This window comes from Gekko japonicus, unplaced genomic scaffold (assembly GCF_001447785.1).
Source record: "Gekko japonicus isolate JY-2015 unplaced genomic scaffold, Gekko_japonicus_V1.1 scaffold138, whole genome shotgun sequence".
NCBI classification, from domain to species: Eukaryota; Metazoa; Chordata; class Lepidosauria; order Squamata; family Gekkonidae; genus Gekko; species Gekko japonicus.
The window spans coordinates 1,249,350-1,274,960 of record NW_015163096.1 but is presented as its reverse complement, the minus strand read 5'-3'; the positions used below and the strand labels follow the sequence as shown (position 1 = coordinate 1,274,960).

The 25,611-nt window shown below is 42.9% G+C and overlaps 1 protein-coding gene across 1 annotated transcript in view; it reads left to right on the top strand.

The window, feature by feature from the left end:
- PTPRM (protein tyrosine phosphatase, receptor type M) overlaps positions 1-25,611 on the top strand; it is a 509,160-nt gene that overhangs the window by 315,793 nt on the left and 167,756 nt on the right. Inside the window, exon 15 of the mRNA XM_015406598.1 lies at positions 1,371-1,400. Coding sequence (XP_015262084.1) covers positions 1,371-1,400 — 30 coding nt within the window. The remainder of the gene's footprint in view (positions 1-1,370; positions 1,401-25,611) is intronic.

Sequence of the window (25,611 nt, the reverse complement as noted above, 5' to 3'; positions counted from 1 at the left end):
AATGATGTTACCTGCTTTGGTCCCCATCGCAGAGAAAGCTTAATTTTCCTCCTGGAAAACCATTGTTGCCAATCTTCAGGTGAGGGCTGGAGACCACTCAGAATTACAACTGATCTCCAGGAGGGAGAGGGGAGGAGATGGAAGGCTGAAATCAGAGGGACAGATAATGGCAGGTTGATGCTTGGCTGGGAAGGAGATAGGGTTGCCAACTCCAGGTTGGGAAATTCATGGAGATTTGAGGGGTGGAGCCTGGAGAGGGTGAGGTTTGAGGAGGGGTGGGACCTCAGACAGATACAATGCCATAGACTCCACCCCCCAAACCAGCCATTCCCTCCTGGGGAACCATCATTGCCAATCTCCAGGTGAGGGGTGGAGATCACTCAAAATTACAACTGATCTCCAGGAGGGAGGGCAGAAGTCAGCTGCAGTCAGAGGGGCAGATAACGGTACGTTTATGGTTAGTTGGGAAGCAGGGTTTTTGCTCACAAGTCTCCACAGCTTAGAGGAAGCAACAGAGGGTGCCCAACTGTAGAAATGACCCCACGGAGACCTCTATGCTGCATTTTCTGGCCCACATTATGTGACCTTGGACACCAGGTATTGTGTAACATAAGTTATGTGAGACTTCTACAATTGTGCCTTTCTATTACATACTTCTAATATGTACTTAACCTGCTTCCAGCCTATGCATTCGTTACACATCACATCTTTCTAGAGTTCGTTGTATTGCTTTCACAACGGACTTTAATGCTAGTAAAGTATAAAGTTAACTTCTGTAAGCTAAAAGTTTAGCAAGGTCTCCAAAATGGAACAATCCACAGTACGCTGGCAAAAATAAGAGCAGCTCTGGGAACATTAACAATACTATCCTAAGCAAAGTTATACCTTTCTAAGTCTACTAATGTCAGTGTACTTACAAGTGTATAACTGTGTTGAGGATTGTACTGTATGAGACTTTACTGTTCCAAATTACTTAGTGATGTTTTAGGGAGTGCATGATTTCTGAACTTTCTGATACAATCATGTAAAATCAAAGCATGATTTATGAATTAACATGTTTCTGTATATTATGTATTATTGAATATATAATACATACCTTTATTAGTCATTGCTATCAAATGCATGGTAAACGTGTTTAAAATTTCAGTGAGGAATAAGTTTTCTGCCTAAGCTGTTGTGAAGAGTGGATATGTCATCTGTCTGTTCCAGATGTGTTGCATGATGTTTCTGAAATGCATTCTTGCTACCTTTTTCATTTGTTTCTCCAATTCTAATCTCATCTTGATTTTTTCATACATTAATATTTGGCTTTTCTTTCCTTTCATTTCATCTTTTCCTCCACTGCCTAAATCCTCCCACCATCATGGCAGAAGAAGCTATCACTCCTACACTTATTACCTGTAAGTAATTTATATGTGCATCATCAGAGACATGCTTTCTGCCATGTTGTTCTGTGCATGAATAGTGAATACTAATATGATGCAACTTCCTTTGTGAAATTCAAAATACTTTGCAGCTTCATATGAAATAAAACATCTTCATATCATTGTATCCAAACTCACTTTTCCTTAAGGTGTCTTTTGCCACGTACTGTGTGTTTGACTGTTGTTTTTTTCATTGAAATGGTGGGAGGGTCAACTTCATTAATAAATATTCTGAAAGATAAATCTAGGGTATCTTTAACTCAAAGATCTTATGTTTGCTCGGAAGTAAGTCTCACTGAATTCAGTAGGACTTGCTGCCAAAAGAGTTTGCATAGGACTGCATTATAACTTTTTTGTTTTTGTTTTTTTCTCATTGAAAATCTGGTGATGTGTGTACATGTGCAACCATTTACCATAAATCCATTGCTGTATACATTTTAATCCCATTCATGAACAAAGATATTGCTTAAATGTCATTTAATAGTATGGAATATTATGGAATTGTTGCCATGTTGATCCCAGAGAATGAGATGTGCAAAGTAGCTAGGCAAATAAGTTCTCTACTTGGTCCCAGAAAGGCAAGTTCAGAGTTCTTTATTTTCTTCTTTATGTTTGTTTTTACAAGCATAAAGAGGCAGACAATAGACTTATTCGCCTGTTCTGTACTTTTTTCTACTGCTACTGTCAATGAGTGAGTCATAATTGCACCAGTAATCATATAGATAACTGGTAGAGGATCCTTTTTATTCAAGGAAGGGTTGTTGCTATCTTGCCAGGTGTGTAAGCTGCCCAGAGCATCCAGTTAGCCACAGAGGAAGCATAATGGTGGACTAGATGGACCGCTGGTACAGTCCATCAGGAGTTTATAATGTTCTTATGATGCTTTCCATGGGCTGAAAGAATAACAGTGAATAAGGCTGGAGGAAAAATTATCTTTGGGATATTTCCATTTGAAAAATACTGGTAGGTCATAGTAGCAGTCTTAAACTTCTATGAACTTATCTCGCATTTTGTTTGTGTCCAGGCACTGAGCATGAAGCTCTCTGTTTTCATTTAAAAAATCAGTGAAGGTTAGGTTGATCCTCCATTCTTAAAATGTTAAGAAAGTGTTACAAGTTTTTGATTGCACAGGTTGACACTGTACCTATACATTATGGGAGAGACTTGGAGTACTAGCATTTCGCCTTCAGTTATTTCTATTGCTGTTTTATACATTCAGTAAGGAAGCAGATATTATGCTGAGTTCTGCCATATCTGTCCTGGGTGCCTCCTCTTGAGCCAACAGGATTGGAGGACCAGCAAATATAGAAGAAAGTATGGTCAGGTTTGGATGGGAGGAAGAGTTGGGTTGGCTATGTATCTCTGCGGAGGCCTTGAAGCCACACCGGAGATGGCCCTGTCAGTACAATATTTCGGGGCTGATATATTGTAGTCAGCTGTTCTATAATACGTTTTACAGGTTACAGGGAATTTAACAGAATGAGCTTCTTGCATGTGTCTTGCAGAGCAGGCTGTTGTAACTGCACTGATCCATGCAACTATGTGTACCTTCAAAGCCATGGTTGCGTACAGCATCAGGAGCTCTAGGCTCTACAGACACAAGCTTTGACAAATGACAACTTTGGAGAGCAGACTCTGTGGTATCACATCCCTCCTCAAGTGGTTAAGACACTGAACTGCAGGCTGTGGAAGGTCAGTAGTTCAGCAGTTCGAGACCCGGGTGCCGCATGATGGAGTGAACTCCCATCTCTAGTTCCAGCTCCTGCCAACCTAGCAGTTCGAAAGCAAGAAATTGCAAGTAGATAAATAGGTACCACTTCGGTGGGAAGGTAGCAGCATTCCGTGCACCTTGGTGTTTAGTCATGCCGGCCACATGACCACGGAAATGTCTTCGGACAGCGTTGGCTCTTCGGCTTTGAAACTGAGATGAGCACCACAACCCTAGAGTCGGATTCGGCTGGCTTTCGAGCAAGGGAACCTTTACCTTTACCTTTATTCCTATGAATTATGTTAAAATATATAAGGAGACTGCTCACTGGATATTGAGCATGAGAGTAAGTATTGAGCAGCTGTTTCCTTCTTTTGTCATCTAGGGTTCAGTTAGTGTCAAGTGGAGAAAAGAGAGGTTGTATTATAATGACAAAATAGAAATTTCAATGGTGATTATTTTTTTTAATTCCTGTGTTGTTTCAAATCTGAAGCAGCTTTGTGACCGTGTCCAAATGAACAGCCTTAGAAAGTCCTGTAGCAGTTAATTAGGAACGAACTCTTTATTACAGCACCGTTTACATTTTTTTTAATGTATGGAAGCGTTTCTTAAAAGACTAGGCTATATTCCATGGTGAAACTACAACTAGGTAGGTAATTTATGTTGCTTAGGGACTGTAGTTTCATAACAAATTGGGCTGTTAGTTTTCAGGGTGATTTAATGAAATATTGAACCAAGTTCCAAGGGCAGAACCATGAGGAATGAGATGAATGTACACAAATCAGTGTGCAGTTTAAAAAAAAGAAGTACATAGGGGAAATTAAAATAGTTCATCCAGCAACTCAAATCTTATTCATGCTTTAGTTCTCCTCAGCTCACAGTTCTCCAGCCTCCAAAGTAAATTGTGTTCAATTAGACTGCTAGTGATACTCTTGTGATTATATTTTTGCTTGGACTTCAAAATTGTTATCCTTTGAATACCTTTTAAATCCTGCAGAAATATTTAAAGCTGAAATTCCTTTACTGGCCCTATTGGTGGGTGTTGTGACTAGATTCATGATAATCTTCCTTGAGGTGCCATTTGTCAGTATTCCTTTATATTTCTGCTAGGTAAATTGTCTCAACTTGAAGTGGTTGCCCATCATTCCCCCCCCCCCATTCTGCTCTTCAAAACATTCACTTTTATGGCACTATCTCATAATTTAAGTAGCCTTCTGGATTGGACAGCTTCTGTCCAGATGATACCAAACTGGTTTCGGACAATTTACACTGTAAAGGAATAAGCAACATTGGTCACAGAATATACAAGGCCATTTCTTTTCTTATTTAGTTTATTTTTTTAATCTATCATGAGTCCATAGATTCATTTGGAGGGCAAAACTCTGATGACTCAAAGAACAGAAACAAGGAAGTAATAAAACAGAAAGACAACTTCAATAGAAGGCAGTTGAATATAAAGCAATTAAGATAAGTAATCTCTGCTTGAAATGATTTCCCATAATTTTTCTTCCTTGACAGTGTTTTTGCAAGGTTTTTCTGATTTTCATGTTTGAAAGTACCGGTCACGTACACAAACTTATATCTTTTCAATGAAAACATTGATTTTTCTTTGACAATTTCCAAAAGAACTCAACTGATCCATATTTTAGAAGTCTGTTTGTAAACTCACAATTTATAGAAGTTCCCTACTACGTATTTCATGTGAGATTGATGATTGGATCCGCCAGCATGCAATTTTTATACAATAAGTAATGAATGGGTGTTCTCATATGGCTCCAGCGGCATGTTCAGGAAGGAGGTGAAGTCTTCATTCTTCCTCTGATGGAAGTTCCTCCCTTCCTTTGTGTTGTTTTATTCCCCAGTAGGGTAGGGTACAGCCCTTTTTTCCTGCTTAATAATACATTGGAGGATCCAGAAGAACAAAGTTTGAGTTCAGCAGCACCTTTAAGACCAATAAAGTTTAATTCCGGGTATAAGCTTTTGTGTGCATGTGCACTTCATCAGATACATCAGAGGATCTAGTAATGGATTCCCCAGTGTCACATGTGGTTTGGCTGAAGAAGACATTAAGCAATTTAGCGAAACATGTTACTACTACTTCTTTGTACATATGTATTTCTGTACTGCTATACAAACTAATTGCTGTTTACAGAACAAATAAATGGACAGACTCTGCCAAACTACAGTTTGGAGGTCTGTGAATGAGTAGGCTAAATGGGGAATGGAGGGAATATATGTATAAGAGAAGAAAGACGGGGAAAGAAGTTTGGTGGGAAATGATAAGGGTGCATTTTAAAACCAGGATTTTTTGGAGAGGACCTGTGGGTCAGTGGTAGAGCATCTGCTTGGCATGGGGTTGTCCAGCTTCCAGGTGGCACCTGGATATCTCCTGCTATTACAGTTGATCTCCAGATGACCATGATCAGTTCCCCTGGAGAAAATGGCTGCTTTGGTGGGTCCACTCTGTGGCATTATACCCTGCTGGTGTCCTTCTCCTCCCCAAACTCTGCCCTCCCCAGGCTCCACCTCCCAAATCCCCGGGTATTTCTCAACCCAGAGCTGGCAACTCTAGCTTGGCATCCAGAGGGTTCCAGGTTCAATCTGCAGCGAATAGGATCAGGTGGTAGGTGATGTGAGACACTGGAGAGCTGCTGCCAGTGTAAGTAGATGATACTGGCCTTGACAGACCAACGGTCTGGTCCCATAGAAGGCAGCTTCATGTGTGTCCATCTGCATTTAAATAGGCAGCAGAGTGGCGAGAAAAATTCCAAAGGAAGTAGAGTAGACTGCTGGAAGATGCTATTTTTTAAATGTAAAAGGAATATTCTGGATAGTACAGTATGTAGCCAGTACTGCACAAGTAAAAGGCAAACAATTGCTTATTTTTTCTTTGAAGGAACATTTCACCTATGAACCTTCTCATTGTAGCTCTGAGATTATAGCACTCAGGGAGTGGCGGAAGAGAGGGGCCAGGGATAATTATCCATAATCTCAGTACTAAATGGTGATTAAAATTACATAGTGCATTTGGCATGATTGTCAACTTGAAATCATAGGTGATTTCTTCGCAACAGCCTTCATAGCTTTGATAAAGTTTGACTTTCTAAATTTATCTCCAGAGCAGCATCCTCCAAGTGTTGCAGGAAAACACCAAAACAGGTTTTATCTTCTGATTCGCTCACAAGAACTCTAAGAGCCTAGGATATAAGCAGAAATAGGCTGGTCATATAGGTAACAATATGGTCCCAAGACTGCCACTGCCCAAAACTTTAAATTACTTCAAGGGATGTATTGAATTTTGCGTTCAAACATTTTCCATGTGAAAAGAGGATAACTTGGGATTTATAATGTGTACTCAGAGAAGGGTGGTCTATAAATTATAAATAAATATAAATAACTGGGAGAGGGGGGTATCCATTATGACTAGTCAAAGATCCTCCCTCCACACATTTTTTGCACCCAGTGATTCCTGTCCCCTTGTCTCATTGGCTTCTGCTTCAGCGCCATTTTTTGTTTACCAGTAGATCTTCTGCCTAGAAACATAAACATCTTCCCATAGTCCTAGCCAGTCAGATTTCTCCTCTCTCTAAATTAGCTTCATTTGCCTTTAGTGGTATTATCATATAGGTCAATGACTCTCAAACTTTTCTGTTTTACATCCCACCAATTGCTCTGTCAAAGAATCTCTGTCCTACATAAGTCCCACTTTTTCTGAGGACATTTATATTTTTATACGTGTTCTGTTATTGAGTTGGATTCAGACTAACATTCTTTATGCTCAAGAATTTCCACTCACAGAGCATGATTTTCTCACCGCTCCTATCTCACATAGGGTTGCCAAGTCTTACCTGCTGCTAGAGCGGGGGGCTTCTGGCTTGTTCCTGGGGAGCGCGTGCGCGCCGCAACCCCGTCACCCGGAAGTGACGCGACCATGCCGGGGACAGGGCCACGCCCATCCAAGGGAAAACCATAGAGTTTTCCCTCGGATGACTGTGGCCCCGCCCCCAGTGTGCCCAGCGTGGTCGCGTCACTTCCGGGTGACGTGCACATTGCGTACTTTGGGGGTAGGGTTCCCCCCTGGGGCCCGATCAGCCGCCGGCAGGGAACGGGCCTCTGGGGCGGGGGTTTCCCCGCCCCCCGGGGGGACTTGGCACCCCTAATATACCCACATGGAAAAATGTACCCCCAAATCATCTTGTTGGGAATCCCCACTCCTCTAAAAGCAGGATTTTAGGGGGCCATGATGTGGGGGGTGGGATTTTACTCCAGGAGCAAATATTTTTGTGCCTACAGAAAAGTCTGTTCTGGATACAAGCCATTATATTTATCATTCATGGTCAGTGTTGAGGACATAAAAATAGCAGAAGTCACACCTGCAGGTGGACATGTGGATTATGGGAAAGTGAATTCTTAGTTATCATTATGAAAACCCTACAGTACGTGTACCACCAGTTAAGAATGACTGATCATCTCTCATTGGTGACGTGATGATCTTACTATTCTAAGCAGTACAAGACTTATTTGAAAACAAAATTGGTACAAAAGCAGCAGCCAACTGGTGCTACGAAGAACATCATTCTGGACAACTGGTCTGACCAGAGAAGAAAACGTAAAATACTTTTCCTGGATCCCTGTGATGTATTGCGCTGGCAGACAGAAGAACTGTTCTTATAACTCAGCACAGGAAACCAGGGAGCAAATGTCAATGCAGATATGTGTTCCCCTCCCCAGTCTCTGTGAAACCAAAATCACTTTGATACCTATTCACATCCCTGGTCAGGTTTGGTTGGGAGCAGGAGCTGAGGTGACCATGCATCTCCATAAAGGCCTTAAAGCCACTCAGGGGACGCCTCTGTCAGTGCAGTACTTCAGGCCTGATTTATTGTAGTAAGCTGTTCTATAATGAGTTTTGTAAGTGACAGGGAATTTAACAGAATGGGCTTCTTTCACATGTCTTGTGGAGCAGGTTGCTGTAGCTACGCTGATCCATGCCACTGTGTGCATCTTCAAGCTGTGCTCATGTACGGCATCAGGGCTTATAAAATATTCTTCCCCCTCCCCTTCAGCACAGCTAATTTATTCATAGATCTGGTTACAGTTCATACAGTTTTGAGGGGGTAATTGACATTACACCTGAACTATGAGAAGGTGTAAAAGAGTTTGAATCTAATTGTATATCTAAGATTAGTATTGTGCGAACGGATTTGCTTTCTGTTTTATTATTGCCTGTTGGCTGAAGCTTTGCATGCATTGTTGCTCTCTCTGATTCTGAAGAAGTCATTAAACACAGATACTTGCTGAATGTGCCTAGTGCATGAAAGCTTTAATTAAATCTACAAGCTCAGCCCTAAAAAGAACAAGAATCAAATTAAATGCAACCAGGACCATGCATTTGTTTCTGTGACAGGTCCATGCGCTGTGGAGATAGTACAATTGTATACCTTTATCTGAATTAGTAAACTCAATATCACTTTTCATTAGTGTGGTAGGTCACTGCCATGTGTCTTCTGTCTACTTACCTCACAAATAGAGTCTGTTCCGACCACTTTGCCATAAGATTCCAAGGCTGTAAATCTCTGAAGTGGAATAAACTGTTTTCAACTTTCTGCACCATTGGTTTTTGTGAGTTCTTCTGTAGACTGAGCTCTCTAATTAGGCGACAACATAATTAAGGCAGATTCAGCAAGTGCAAATACGACAACAGGATTTATAGCAATTAGGCTTATCCTATGATATTATTATACTATGCTTCTAAATTAATTTGTAAGCATCATTATTATGTGACTTTTCAGTGACTTCCTACAAACGTATATAATGTATGGGCTTAAATCACTCTTCTTTTCAGTGTGTAGTGAACAGTTAATATTTTTACACTTCAAAGCTCAGACTCAGGGGACCTTGTGAATGCCATATAATACTTACTTTTAACAGGGCTTAACTAGTTATCAGTGTTAACAACTGTGAAAACCTCACTGACCCTGACCTTTGTAATTAGTTAGTTCTGGCCTATTTAACTCCCAATTTTTATCATAGTGTTTCTTCTGCCCTGGCCTTCAGATGCACTCTTTCAGACATTATGGATGGCCTTCCATCTCAACTATTTTAGCATATGGGCCCCTTAATCATTTATATCTGTAGCCTTAGATGATCTCTGAGCAAGAATTAATGATTCTCGGTCAATCTCTAGAGCTGTAGAAGAAGCAAAAGGAAATTCCAACTGATCTGAGACTCTTTACTGGGGGCCTCTGCTTTAGAGATTAGGCAAGATGCGACCAGAAATTGGGACTTCTGTGTGGTGGTACCCTAGATTTAAAATTGTCTTCATGGGCTAGTTTACCTGATGTGGGCATTACTAAACACAAGGCTAGTTCCATCTTGTTTGCTCAGACTTTTAATACTAATATTTAGCTTTAATATCACTTTATTGTAGTTTTTCTTGCATTGTGCAGGAGGTTGGACTAGATGACCCTGGAGATCCCTTCCAACTCTATGATTTGTGTGTGTTGATAATTTATTTTATTTTTATTTATATCCCACTTTTCTCTCTAACTGGGACCCAAAGTGGCCTGTCACATCATTCTCCGTCTTACATCCTATTCCCAGAACAATAACCTTGTAAAGTACATTAGGCTGAGAGATTATGACGGGTCCTGGCAAGCTTCTATGGCAGAGTGGAGAATCAGACCTCGTTACCCCAGGTTCTAGGATGACATTCTAACTATCATGCCATACTGGCTTTTATTTATTGTTGATACCGTCTGTTTGTCTGAATTTGTATGCTTCAATGAGAACAATGACAGTGGATATGGTGGACAGGACCAATGATGATATTGGGAAATCTTTGTTGTTGTCTGTTGTTGTTAGTGGTTTATTTAATTTAGAATCTACCTTTCTCACTGAAACTCAGATTATGAAATATAAAAACCGCTCAATCAGACAGCATAAGACATCTGATAAACACTGCAATAAGACTAGGATTACAGTATCAGAAAATAAGAAGTAGGAATCCTCAAGGACTTGTGGGAGGCATCTCATTTCCCCCTCCCCCACTATTTCCTCTTTTCCTTTCCTGAAAGCCCCCATAGCTTTGCCTGCTTCCTTATCTCCTTCTATGGTTGCTGACATGGAGATCTCTTGGAATCACATGGATCTCCCAACTACAGAGATCAGGTTCCTTTTAGGTTGCCAGCTCCAAGTTGGGAGATTCCAGGATATTTGGGGGTAAAGTCTTGGGAGGGCAAGGTTTGGGGAGGGAAGTGACCTAAGCAGGGTTATAACGCCATAGAATCCATCCTCCAAAGCAACTAATTGATCTCTGTCGTCTGGAGACCAGTTGTTATTCTGGGTAATCATTCCTTGCCTGGAGGCTGGCAACCCTAGTTCCTCTGGAGAAAATGGCTGCTTTGGAGGGAGAATCCTATGGCATTATACCCTCCTCAAACCCCCCCCTTAGGCTCCACCCATTAATCTGTAGGAATTTCCTAACCTGAAATTGGCAACTCCATCTTCTTTCCACCCAACAGCTAAGCTGTCTTTATCTGCCTCTTTGTCTTAAGCTGTCCCTCTCCCCCGCACCAGCAGCCTCTGCCTAGGAAAACTATTGCCCATATATTTGGTGTCATCCACTGGGCCAGGCCCCCCTGCATGGTAAGGAACCCTCAGGAACTTGTGGGGGGGACTCACACTCTCCTGTATCCCCCTTCCCACACTATTTGACCCAAAGTGGCCTGTCACACCATTCTCCCTCTTACACCCTATTCCCAGAACAACAACCTTGTAAAGTACATTAGGCTGAGAGATTATGACGGGTCCTGGCAAGCTTCTATGGCAGAGTGGAGAATCAGACCTGGTTACCCCAGGTTCTAGGATGACATTCTAACTATCATGCCATACTGGCTTTTATTTATTGTTGATACCGTCTGTTTGTCTGAATTTGTATGCTTCAATGAGAACAATGACAGTGGATATGGTGGACAGGACCAATGATGATATTGGGAAATCTTTGTTGTTGTCTGTTGTTGTTAGTGGTTTATTTAATTTAGAATCTACCTTTCTCACTGAAACTCAGATTATGAAATATAAAAACCGCTCAATCAGACAGCATAAGACATCTGATAAACACTGCAATAAGACTAGGATTACAGTATCAGAAAATAAGAAGTAGGAATCCTCAAGGACTTGTGGGAGGCATCTCATTTCCCCCTCCCCCACTATTTCCTCTTTTCCTTTCCTGAAAGCCTGCTTCCTTATCTCCTTCTATGGTTGCTGACATGGAGATCTCTTGGAATCACATGGATCTCCCAACTACAGAGATCAGGTTCCTTTTAGGTTGCCAGCTCCAAGTTGGGAGATTCCAGGATATTTGGGGGTAAAGTCTTGGGAGGGCAAGGTTTGGGGAGGGAAGTGACCTAAGCAGGGTTATAACGCCATAGAATCCATCCTCCAAAGCAACTAATTGATCTCTGTCGTCTGGAGACCAGTTGTTATTCTGGGTAATCATTCCTTGCCTGGAGGCTGGCAACCCTAGTTCCTCTGGAGAAAATGGCTGCTTTGGAGGGAGAATCCTATGGCATTATACCCTCCTCAAACCCCCCCCTTAGGCTCCACCCATTAATCTGTAGGAATTTCCTAACCTGAAATTGGCAACTCCATCTTCTTTCCACCCAACAGCTAAGCTGTCTTTATCTGCCTCTTTGTCTTAAGCTGTCCCTCTCCCCCGCACCAGCAGCCTCTGCCTAGGAAAACTATTGCCCATATATTTGGTGTCATCCACTGGGCCAGGCCCCCCTGCATGGTAAGGAACCCTCAGGAACTTGTGGGGGGGACTCACACTTCCCTGTATCCCCTTTCCCACACTATCTTCCCTTTCCTCCTCCTGGCAACCCCCATATTCCCCTTTACCTGTCTCCTTCTCAGCCATTCACCAACATACCTGTTATTTGCCTCCAGTCTTCAACTATCTTTACTATTTATTTGCTTCATTTATACCCCACCTTTTGCCACAGTGGGACCAAAGCAGCTCATGTTATTCTCCTCTCCTCCTTTTTATCAGCATAATTACCCTGTAAGGTAGGTTAGTCTGAAAGTATGTGACTGGTCCATAATCACCCAGTGAGCAAGATGGGGGTTTGAACCTGGGCCTCTAAGCTGAAGCTCTGTGATTTCACATTTTTCTGCAAACCTCGGGCCCTTTTCAGGTTTGTAGAAAGATCTGTCTTGCCTGTTCACAGCTCCAGTCATCTGATATGGGAATCCAAAGTTTGGATGACTTTGCTATTAGAATATAAGAGTCAAACAACAACAGCAGCAACAACAATGTCTTGGGCATGACCTACCATTAACAATGCAGGAAGTGGATTACTCTCATGACCCCCAGCAACCAGCTCAGTGATTTTGACTCAGAGTCCTCATGGCAGGAGCCTGAGGAGGGCCAGGGGGACCAGGGAGAGCCCAGCATTGCAGAGGCCTCAGCTGACAATAAACCACCAGCACCAGAGACCATCCTGCCAGAGTGTGCAAGGGATACCTTGCCACCAATCCCTGAGGCAGGCACCAGGACTCTGCCATGCAGGACCAGGCCTGTAGCTCCCCAGGATCCTCTCCCACTGTACAGGAATGGTGGCAGCAGAGGCTCTGGACCAATGTGGCACAGAGGAATTGAAGCACCAGAATGGCTGAATGCAATCCAGTGGTTGAGCTAGAACAGTGGTCTGGTGATGGCAGTTCCTTGGAGGATCCTGCCCAGAGCTCAGTGCAGCCTCAGGAACTCCAGCACCTGCCTGCAGTGCAGCTGGGGCCAATTACCTCACAGCCTATTTAGTCTGAGTCCTGGGAAGACGGTTCTAAGGAAAAAAGCCCACAGGAAAAAAGCCCAATGGTTCTAAGAAACAAAGCCCACAGGAAAAAAGCCCACGGTCATAAAAGCCCACGTGGAAAAATACCCACATGGAAATAAGCCCACATGGAAAAAAGCCCATATACCTAAAAGCCCACACGGAAAAATGCCATGTAAAGCGCTATAGATATTTATAATTGTGGATAACCATTAATCTCCATTTATGAGAATGAACAGGTATTTCCTGTACTCACATGCAACAATTTGTTTTGTGATTTTATCAAGTATAATTAAATAATAATTTTGCTATGTTATTAGGCGAACTGCCTTTGCATTAGCCAGTGTTAGTTTGTGGCAAGCAAGGTTCCTCTGCAGTCCATTATATAGAGACCACACACTGGTGTTCCCTCTAAGATGAGTTAGTGTGAGCTAGCTAGCTCACAGGTTTTTAGCCTCCAGCTTACAGATTTTTGTCTTAGCTCAGGAAGGATGGCTCCAGAGCAAACTGATTTATGCAGTAGCCAAACTGCTCACTCACAACTATAATGCCAGTAGGTCACAATGTAGAATTTTTGCTCACAGGACTCCACACCTTAGAGGGAGTATTGTCACACACTTGGATGACTGCTGTGGAATAGGAAATTAAGAGCACTACAGGACATGGTTGCCACCTCTGTTGCTATTTGTTATTTAATGTTGTCTTATGGTTTTGTTATCTTAAGCTAAGCTTCATAGATCTATGAGGCCTTAACTACTTCTACTGTTTAGGAAAGAGAAAGATGAGGAGGCAGTGGCAGCACTGCAGCTGAGGAGGCTGGGTAACATAATTAAAATAAGAAGAACCCTGCTGGATCATACCAGTCCCTGCAGTTGAGAGGGGCTGATCTTTTAGTTTCACAATGGGACCAGAGATATAAAAGGAGTAGCCTGGTGTGTTCCAGGCCTTTTATTATCCAGGCCCTGAAGAAAGCAAGACTTTTTACGCAGGTAAGTTCTCCACACATTTTCCTCTTGCTGAGGGGCAAAAATTAGATGCTGGGAAGATTTTAATTTAGTAAACCATGGATTTTCAAAGTCTGTTTCTCATTCATAGAGTTGTGGGAAAACTAGAAAACAGTATGCCTGCAAAAAGGTCTTCAAAGCAGCCAGTAGCAACAATGGTTTCCCAGGAGGAAATGGCTGGTTTGGAGGGTGGAGTCTATGGCATTGTACCTGTCTGAGTTCCCACTCCTCCTCAAACCCCACCCTCTCCAGGCTCCACCCCGCAAATCTTCAGGAATTTTCCAATCTGGAGTTGGCATCTCCTTCCCAAACAACTATCAACCTACCGTTATCTACCCCAATCTCTACCATCTGGAGAGCAGTTTTAATTCTGAGTGATCTCCAGCCCTCACCTGTTGGCAGCAGTGATTCCCCAGGAGGAAAAGTACAGTCTTTCTCCAGTGTGGAGACCAAAGCAGATTACATCATTCTCCTCTCCCCCTTTTGATCTGCACAACAACCCTGTGAGGTAGGTTAGGCTGAAAGTCTGTGACTGGTCCGAAATCACCTTCTCAACTTCTACAGCAAGAACCTAGGTCTAGCAAATCCTGCTCTGAAGCACTAACTGCCACACCTAGGGTAGCCAACCTACAAGTGGAGCCTGAAGGTCGCCAAGTATCACAACTGAACTCCAGACAACAGATCTCTCCCCCCCCCAGGACAAAATAACTGCTTTGGAGGGTGGGCTCTATGGCATTCTGTTCAGCTGAGGCCTCTCCCCTCCTCAAACTCTGGTTTCTGTAGACTCCCATCACAAAATATCCAGGAATTTCCCAACCTGGAGCTGGCAACCCTAGTCAGGCCTGGCCCCAATGAGTTCCTCACAAAGCCCTGGACAGGGTTTCCTTCATCTTTTTACTTACAGAACCAAGCTTGGTTGCCTAGCAACAGCCACTGAGGGATAAGTTAGTCCCACAGGCGTGGACCCAGCAAATGATATGCAAGTACTCTTGAGTGGTGATTGAATGGCCAATGGCTGATGGAGTGCATAGCACAGCCAACGGGAGAGCTGGAAATGGCCAGCGTGTAAAACAATTATATATATAGGATTATACTTGATAAAATCACAACACAAATTGTTGCATGTGAATATAGGCAATACCTGTTCATTCTCCATAAATGGAGATTAATGGTTATCCACAATTATAAATATCTATGGCGCTTTACATGGTATTTTTCCATGTGGGCTTTTTTCTGTGGGGGCTTTTTTCCATGTGGGCTTTTTTCCTGTGAGCATTTATGACGGTGGGTTTTTTTCTGAGCGGTTTTTTCCTGTGGAGTTTTTTCCGGTCACCGGAAAGACAAGTCTTACTGGATCAACCCGTTCACAAGGCCATAACCCTGGGGTTCTAGATCCAGCTCCAGACAATCCATAGGAGACCACCAGACTGGGAATACTGAGGCCACAGCAATTACAAATGTAGAAAACAAGGCAGTAAATACAAGATGACAATACAATAATAGAGTACAGTCCTATTATAGTCCTATATAACAGTCCTTATAAAAGCACCCTTCTGGACCGTTCCATTATATTGCAATTCTAATCCCTTTCTAAAAGTGCCCTCCTGAACATTTCTATGTCCTGAAAATGCACAATGAAAGGAGTGTAGGGGCCTCCCTGAACTTCTCAGGTAGACTGTTCCACAAGGTAGCAGCCATAACAAAGGACGCATGTGTACAGACAGTTGCTGATCCTATCCATTTACAGAGTGGCAGCCTTGGTAGCCTCTGCTCAGATCAGTGGAGTTGTCACGGTGGAGCATAGCAGGAGAGGCAATCCTGCAGGCACATGGGACCAAGGCTGCTAAGAGCTTTGTAGGTAATAACCAATTCATTGAATTGATCAGTAACAAGGCAGTGGCTGCAGAACGGGAGTGATATGCATGTTCTGTTTAGCTCCAGATAGTAACTAAGCTGCGGTGTTTTAGAATAATAGAATCATAGAGTTGGAAGGGACCTCCAGGGTCATCTAGTCCAACCCCCTGCACAATGCATGAAATTCATAAATACCCCCCCTCCACACCCGCAGTGACCACTGTTCCACGCCCAGAAGATGACAAAAAACCTCCAGGATTGCTTCCTGACCCCAAAGCGGTGATCAGCATTTCCCTTGGCGTGTAAGAAAGGGCCACGAGAACTAAGCACCGAGGCAACCCTTCCTGCCCTCCCTCTAATGGTCTGCCTAAGTTCACGGAATCCACATTACTGTCAGATGGCCATCTAGCCTCTGTTTGAAAGCTCCCAAAGAAGGAGAGCCCGCCATTTTCCGAGAAAGCCTGTTCCACTGAGGAACCGCTCTATCTGCCAGGGAGTTCTTCCTAATGTTTTGTACCAACTGGAGTTTCCAAGGTGACTTTTTAAGCCAGATACGTGTAAAATGTGTAACATACATCTGCCCTCAAAGTGTTACGGTAGGGAGACCATTTTTTTTTTTTTTACATTTTGGGTACCTGATTTGGTACCTCCAGTAATATGATGGTTTCAGTATAGCCCCTAGGGTCTTAACTGAGTGAGTTAGTACCAGCTGGACTCCATCAGATGTGGGAAGCAAAATGTCCTTCAGAACCTCACCCCTTCCAACCAGCATCATCTCCACCTTGCCAGAATACAAATTCAGCTTGTTCACCCTTAGTCGTGTAACCATACCAGTGGCTTGGGATCTCTACAGCATCATTGGGGAGTTTAGAAAAGGAGCTGAGTGCCATTTGCATGTTGATGACAACCTGCTCTAAAACTATGAGTGATTTCTCCTAATGGCTTTACATAGAGATTAAATAACATGGGCTCCCTGTCCCCTCAGGACAGTCCCCAAACTGATTACTGGCCTCCAACAGCAACCCTCTGAGTCTGGTCCATAAGGAATTATTTACATTAATTCAAAGCACTTCTCTTCATCCTGCTTCTACCTCCAAATGCCTCAGCAAGATGGCAGGTGCTACAGTATAAAGGGCTGCTGATAAATCCAATAAGAGCAACAAAGAGACACTGCCCTTTTCTACGTTCCAGCGGAGATCATCAAGTAATGTCACCACCATCTCCATCCCATAGCCCTGAAACCAGACTGAAAGAGGTCTAGAGCAGATGAATCGTCCAGGAGGACCTTGGTGTTGTTCTGCAACTTCTCTTTCTATTATCTTTGCCAGAAAGGGTAAATCAGAGGCCAGTTGATAATTGGCCACATCATTCTTCTGTAGTGATTTTTTTTTTAGTAATGAACAGATGACTGCGTATCTTAGTGAGCCAGGAAAGGCACCCTGAGTCAGTGATTGATTTACAATAGACGTCAGGGACTCATTAATATGATCTTTACATGATGTCAGTAACCAGGGTCTTGAGTTACTAATGTTACACAGTGAGCTGCAGTTTGTTTAGTGTTCATAGACTTTTGCACTGTCATATCACAATGAGCAATTACAGGTCATCACTTATCACTGGTTTTCATACAGTGCAGTCCTAAGCAAAGTTACACCCTTCTAAGCCAAATGGAAACTTTGCTTAGAACTGAACTGGTAGCAGCATGTCGTGTGTTGCATCATATATGATATGCTAGAAAACAGAAAGAGAAAGACCAACAAATATTCCTGGCTGTCTGGAATATCTGTAGATATATAATATGATAGAGGTAACAAAATAAACTGCATTTGCCGGGTTGCAGTGATGATTGGAACAGACGGGGGTAAGGAGCCTGTCTTTGGAGAGGAAAATCTAGTGTTTACCTTCCATTGTCATTATATGTGGCCAGGTAATTTCAAAGAGAAAGGGGGGGGCAGACTGTTATAAGACAAATTAAAATTTGGTTTCCAGTTGAAATTCTATAATGTGCCTGTTTTTCATTTCAAAACGTCAGTGGTGGTCACTTAGTTATGACTGCAAGAACACGTTACTTTTCTCGCATAGTTTACTGAATATTCATATAACTGTGGGATTAATATGAGCTACAAAAGGTCATTTGATGAAATTAGTTACATTAGTGCAAACATTATTTAAGGAAGATTTTGCTATCATTAGGGTCATGCCATCAAGCAATCAAGCAAATGAGATCAAGCTGGTGACCCTTAGGAAAATAAATTAACCCCAACAATAAATAGAAGGTTAGTTTCCACCGCAAGCACTCCAGACCTAGCTAATCTTGATTAATCATATCTTTTACTTCGGGCTCTTTAAAATGCTCTTCAGATTTTTAATGGATGATGGCATATAAATGTACACTAAAATTAATGTTGCTTATTTTCCCTTATTATTAAATTCATTTTGAATTCCCTAGCAGCAAGTGTAGGTCTAAACTAGCCAACGTAATATCTTATCCACATGATATTAGCTTGCTGAATTTCTTTTTCTGTTATCCTGTTCTTCCTTCCAGGAATTCAGGGTTACCCATTTCAACCCTAGAACAACCATGTATAGCCAAAGAATTGGTGCCATGCTTAAGTCTACCCAATGAGATCATAGTAGATATAGGGTACAAATCTTCCCCATCCCAGTTGAACACTCTGTCCACTGTACTGTGCTGGGTTTAAGAGTCAGATCAAATCTGTTACAGAAATCTGCACCCCATCCTTTTAAAATATTTATTCTATCAATTCCTCCCCACAGATTGAAATTCCGTATCACAGGTCTTATTTTTTAAAGTCAACTGATTAACTGGATTCTATTCTGAATTTTTAATAGCACATTGTGCACAGGCAGTTTCTCATGTCTTTGAATCCCTTTCGTCCATTAATGTTGTTTCCCCAGCCCCCATTTTAGGAAGGCACATATTTGCTTTTATGTAACTCTACAAAAAGATTGAAGGTCAAAGAAGACGGGGACGGCAAAGGATGAGATGGTTAGACAGTGTCATCGATGCAACGAACATGAAGTTGAGCCAACTTCAGAGGACGGCAGAAGACCGGAAGGCCTGGAGAGAGCTCGTCCATGGGGTCGCGAAGAGTCGGACTCGACTGTGCGACTGAACAACAACAACAACAAACTCTACAAAAACAAGCATGCTGATTGTACATTTGTATAAGATTTCTTGCTTGTGGTCTTTTGCCACACACAAGGACACATGTATTCATCAACAAACACTTCCAAAAAACCCTTGATCATGTGAAAGCTCTAAGCAACATGTGCTGCCTGAAGCCATTGCCCACAGCTGCCTGCTCTCTTGCTCCTGTTAGCTTCTCTGATTTGGTATAGCCAGAAATCTTTAATAATTTAGCAGAGCACACAAAGGCTTACCACACAGCAGAAGCATCTCTAATGTGGGCATGTGTGCCATTAAGAAGCAAAAGTAACACGAAGCCTCTTCAACTGTTCAAACTAATAAGAATGCTTTTATTTGAGGAACTCCATTCTAGACAGAATAGGGTAGAGACAAGATAGAAGTCTAATCTAGCTAACAAGGATGGATGAGGATGTCCTGCATCCGTGATGGCAAGATGGAGAGATCTGGCAGTGTGTGTCAAGCCTGAAGGAAGAAAATAGTCCCTGAGAGTAGCAATCTAGACTTCAAAGGGATAGTATCAGATAACAGAAGGAAAAGATGCTTTGTTTCCTGACCTCTCTCTCTTTCTATCTCTCTTGTAATCTTCCTCTGAAGTCTGAGGCAGGAGACAGTGTAAGCCACCCACTCCTCTGTACCACATTACGCAGGAGCCAAGGCTGCTTCCCTCCTCATTCCCTGTCCCTGATCCTCTTTAAACCCAGTGCAGCAATACTCACATGCCCAATATGGCAATACTGGCTGACTTCAGAAGGTGCTATTGAGCATACATGGCTTTCAGCACTTTTTAAAGATGACTGGCAATAAAGGAGGGAAGACATGTTATCTGTTCTTCTTCCTGGATGGAGTGAGACAATGTAGCAGTGGAGGCTGTTGTCTGAGCCAGCCCTAAAAGCTGCAACTTCAGCCACCACCTCGTCACGTTGTAGAACCAGCAATGATCTTGCTGCAGTCATATATACAGTCAATCAAAGCAAGATTACTTTTTTTGCTGTGTTTTATCAGTGCATGTGTATGCATCAATTTAGAGGGACAAACAGATGCAAAAGACCTGAAGAAACTGGAGGCTGCAAATTGTGTAAGCTACAATTCTGGATTCATTGTGGAGGTTCTTTTTAAATTGTAATTCCAAAAAACTCAAGTGAACCCTTCAGAAACAATAAAAGGAACAAAAAGATGAAAATTGATTTCTTCCGCTTGAGCTGGAATGGGGCCTGAGTTCATTGTTCAAAATGAAAAAGAGATACCTTCCAAGGAGCAGGTAAATATGGAGTATGGTAAAGTATCCTGTTTCACTTCAGATAGTAGGCTAGTTTATAAAAGTGAAATATAATTTCCAAGCCAATTGAAGAGCACTAGCAACTTAGTAAAGGTAAAGGTTCCCTTGCTCGAAAACCAGTCGAATCCGACTCTAGGGTTGCGGTGCTCATCTCCGTTTCAAAGCCGAAGAGCCAGCTCTGTCCGAAGACGTTTCCGTGGTCATGTGTCCAGCATGACTAAACACCAAGGCGCACGGAACGCTGTTACCTTCCCACCGAAGTGGTACCTATTTATCTACTTGCAATTTCTTGCTTTTGAACTGCTAGGTTGGCAGGAGCTGGAACTAGAGACGGGAGCTCACTCCGTCAGGCGGCGCACTCGGGTCTCGAGCTGCTGAACTACTGACCTTCCACAGCCTGCAGTTCAGCGTCTTAACCACTTGAGCCACTGCAGCTCCTGTACTAGCAACTTACCAAGAAATATAAAAGGCACAGCCTGGTGGAGCTATACTTTACAACGGACAGTTTCTCCATTGCTAATCTTAGGCCCCAAATTTAAAGCTGTGGGTCTTTTGGTTCTGGGAAGCTTCACTGAAATGTTTGGTGAAGTAAACTGGTTATAACTCCATAGCTTCACAGATGGCCACAGCTCCATCAACTCTGTTTTAGGTCATACTGATTTGATCTAGGGTTGCTAACCTCCAAGTGGGCCTGGAGATCCCCTGGAATGACAGCTAATCTCCAGATGACAGAGATCAGATCCCCTGGAGAAAATGGCTGCTTTGGCTGGTGGACTCTATGGCCTTATGCCTCACTGAGGTCCCTCGCATCCCCAAACCCTCTCCCAGGTTCCACCCCCAATCTTCAGGAATTTCACAACCCAGAATTGGCAACCCTAGTTTGATCTAATGCTGCAACTGTGCCCTTATCTTAGAAGATTAAAAAATGGTTAGACAGCTATGCTTTGTATTTTATTTTATTTCTGAATATGGGATTTTGCTTTGATATGAACTCTTAATCTATTATTGATACAGTTGTATGTAGATCAAAACTAAGGATCTTACATCAGGTCAAAGAAATTATAGTCTATTGAGGGTGAGCTGGGCAGAATATGAGGCTAATAGAATCACACATTTTATAGATATTCTTGCTTTGTATTTTATGTATTCTAAGTATGTCCTTTTTAATCTGTAAATTTTGTTAGAGGTTAGCATATTCTTTGGGGTTTGTTACACATGAAACCTAGAATCTGTATTATTTCAAAATTGTGCTAGTATTCAACACTTGTATTGTAGACTATGCACCTACTTGTCGATTTGAGGAGTGTAAATGGGGTGAGATGTAGAATTAGAATCTGTATATATGCAAGCCAGTCTTGAGCATATAATATGGTTTTGCTGAAAATCTCAACTACATTACTTGCCATAATGTTGAGAGAACATTTCTACACCAAGGCTGTCTACGAATTTCTTGGAGTATCTAATTAACCAGAAGTAGCTGTATAATGTTAACAACATAGTCTCCGTCCAATTTTCCATTCTAGGGCCACTGTGCAGGTGGTGTCTACAAGAATTTTCAGTGATTTATATCTTTTTGTCATTTTTTTAAAAACCATGCCTGCATTTCATGTACTAAAAATAAATGCTTTGCCAAAGTCAGATTGAAATTAAGAGTTGATTCATAAGTGTAAAAAAGTAATTATGTATACTTGCATTAATTGCATGGATAGTTTTGCTTGCAAGAAAGAACTGCTGACTACTTCAGTTTTTGTGCCTGTCTGAAGGCATATGATTGGACAAAACTCAGATATAAACTAGATGACAGACAGATCCAATTTTGTGCATTGCTGGAAAAAGAAACACAGGTGAAGCTGAAGGATTTGTTAAGTTTCAGTAACAGACACGTTCTTGAAATGAAATGCAGTTTTAAAAATAATCAGGGTAGAGCCTGGTTCATAGATTCCAGTTCATCTTTTGCTGATTGTAACATCATATAATGAACTTGCTTATGTGAATGGCCATCATAGATATAACATGACAGAGAGAATTTTCATATCACTTTACACCATTTCAAGTGCAATCCTTTTCAGTAGAGTTGGTATACACATTCAGCTTTCAAACAAGTATAGAGAAATGAAGTTTTGCATGTAAGAGCCAGAAAAGTAGTAATATTCTATACTTAACAATGATTTCTAAAGGGTTTTTTTTAATATGTAGTATTTAATGTAGGCTTTTTAATATCCCAGGTGAGTGTTTTAAAATGCTAAAGGAATTTCTGTTCTCAAACTAACGTAATTTTGTTGGAAATATTTTTACTACTTGAATATATTCAATTCAGGTTTAAAGGCACTGTGGGTATTGCTATGAGTAAATTAAATGCACTTTGGAGAAAAACAATCTGTACCATAGGCTACCCCCTTCAATTATTCTGGCATTGGTTTTGATTTTGCTGTATGTAACTGATTTTAGAGAATGTTGTATTCATGTCCATATTTACCAGTCATACATACTGACATCTCAGCTGCTGAAAATTTATTCTATGTATGTATGTTATGTATTTATCATATTCGGCTTATAGCCCACCCACCCTGCACAGCAGGGCTCAGGGCAGGTAACAACAGGTACCGATAATCTTACAACAGTAATAAATTTATCATTAAAACCCAGGTTAAAAAAGGTACATAACAACACTAAATAACAACAATTTAAATCTAAGCAATAAGATGGTAGCACCTGGTTTGACACAACTTACTGTGTCTTCTCCTCAAAAAGATTGTACTTCAGATGTGTCCATGGGTATTAAGACGGTACAATAACAGATAGCCAAGCCAAGTAACACCAAGGCAGGCAAGGGGAGGCCAAATGCTGCAGCCTCAACCATAGGCCTGGCGGAACATCTCAATTTTGCAGGCCCTGCAGAACTGCATTAGGTCCCACAGGGCCTGGATCTCACTTGGGAGAGTGTTCCCCCAGCCCGGTGCCAGAGCTGAGAAGGCTCTGGCTCTGGTTGAGGCTAAGCACATATTTTTTGGACCGAGGATCACCAGAAGATTTTGAGCCATTGAGCAAAGCACTCTTTGGGGGACATACCAGGAGAGACGGTCCCGAAGATGTTGATCCCAGACTACAAAGGGCTTTAAAGGTTAAAACCAGCACATTGAACTTGATCTAGTACTCCACCTGGAGCCAGTGCAGCTGGAGGAGCACTGGTTGGATGTGTGCTTTCAAAGATGTTCCAGTGAGAACATGTGCCACTGCATTCTGGACCAACTGGAGTTTCCGGGTCAGCCTCAGGGGTAGCCCTGCATAGAGCAAATTACAGTAATCTAGTCTTGAAGTGATCATTGTATGGATCACGGTGGCTAAGTCAGGGGGAGAAAGGAAGGGAACCAGTTGCTTGACCTGGCATAGATAGAAAAAAAGCCAGTCTAACATGATTTGTGATCTGGGCCTCCATTGAAAGTGAGGCATCCAGAATCACCCAGACGCCTGACAGCCAGCAGTGAAGTCAGTGGCACGCTGTCAAGAGTCAGGAGTTGGATTCCTGTCCCAACATTTCCCCAGCTCAGATACAGAACCTCTGTCTTTGATGGATTTAATTTCAGCCAGCTTTGCTTTAACCAGTCAATCACAGCCTCTAAACCCTTGGCCAAAATATCTGGGGGAGCATTCGACTGGCCATCCATCAACAGCAACAGCTGGGTGTCATCAGCATAATGATTACAACCCAGCCTGAAACTCCGGACCAGCTGGGCAAGTACATATAGATGTTAAATAACATTGGGGAGAGGATCACTCCGTGAGGGACACCACACACCAAAGGGTAGCGTGGTGAGATCCTCTCCCCAAGCACCATCCTCTCTCCCTGAATGGTAGTGGTGAATCATCCGATTGTAGTCAACTGTGTCAAATGCTGCTGTCAAATCCAATAATAACAGCAGCACTGACCTGTCTCAGTCCAGATGTCTCCAGAGATCATCTGTGAGGATGACCAAAGCCATCTCTGTCCCATAGCCAGGGTGGAAGCCAGACTGGAATGGGTCCAGGACAGAAGTGTCTTTCAAGAAAGCCTGGAGCTGTTCCGCTGCTGCTCTCTTAACTACCTTAGTCAGGAATGGAAGATTTGAAACTGGGCAGTAGTTGGCTAGATCAGTAGGATCTAGAGATGGTTTCTTTAAGAGTGGTTTTGCCACTGTTTCCTTCCTTCCTTCCTGGGCAAGTTCCTGAACTCAGAGACAAGTTGATAATATTCGCCAGGGGGACCCCTATGCCATCACTGACAACTTTCACCAACCATGATGGGCATGGGTCCAGGAGGCAAGTGGTGGGCTTCATAGCATCAAGGATCTTGTTAATTTCATCCTGGGAGAGTTGGCTTAAGTGGTCCATTACTGGGCCTGAAGATGGCCAAGGGGCCTCCAGTTCACATACTGTATCAATATTGGCAGGCAGGTCCTGGTTTTATCTGCAAAATATCTTGCAAAGGCCTCACAGCTAATTGCAGAATAATCCCGGACTTTTAGGGTTGCCAAGTCAGAAGCGGCGCTGGAGCGGGGGACTCCAGTGCTGCTTTGGGAGTGCGCACACCGCAACCCCGTCACCCGGAAGTGATGCGACCACGTCGGGCACGCTGGGGGCGGGGCCACAACCATCTGAGGGAAAACCATAGAGTTTTCCCTTGGATGACTGTGGCCCCGCCCCCAGCATGCCCAGCGTGCCCGCGTCACATCTGGGTGACGTGCATGTCTCGTGCTTTGGGGGTGGGGTTCCCCTGGGGCCCAATCCACCGGTGGCGGGGAACGGGCCTATGGGGCAGGGGTTTCCCCGCCCCCCGGGGGGACTTGACAAGGCTACGGACTTTCTTGGTGATCTCCCATCCAAGTACTATCCAGGGCCAACCCTCATTATCTTCTGAGATCTGACAAGATTGGGCTAGACTGCTTTATTTCAGCCAATCCAGAGGAAGAAATTAGTTTCCAGATGCATGTATCAAGAAGATACTTCCATATTCTCAAATTATGACATACATTTACCTGCATTCAGGATTGTTCCTCTGCAGGGCTTTTTTTGTAGAAAAAGCCCAGCAGGAACTCATTAGCATAATAGGCCACACCCAACAGCAGAAACTCATTAGCATATTAGGCCACACCCCTGGCAATGTAGATCAGCATATTAGGCTATACCCCCATGCCTTCCCTTGGCTTGCCCAGGCGCCCTGTGGCTGTGGGGAGCTCGGGCAAGCCCCCTCTTGAAGGGGAGGCCAGCCCTTGGTGGGGAGGGGAGGCAGTTTAAACTGCTTTCCCTTGGCTTGCCTGGGCGCCCCGTAGCTGCAGGGCGCCCCGGCAAGCTGGCCCTTGGACA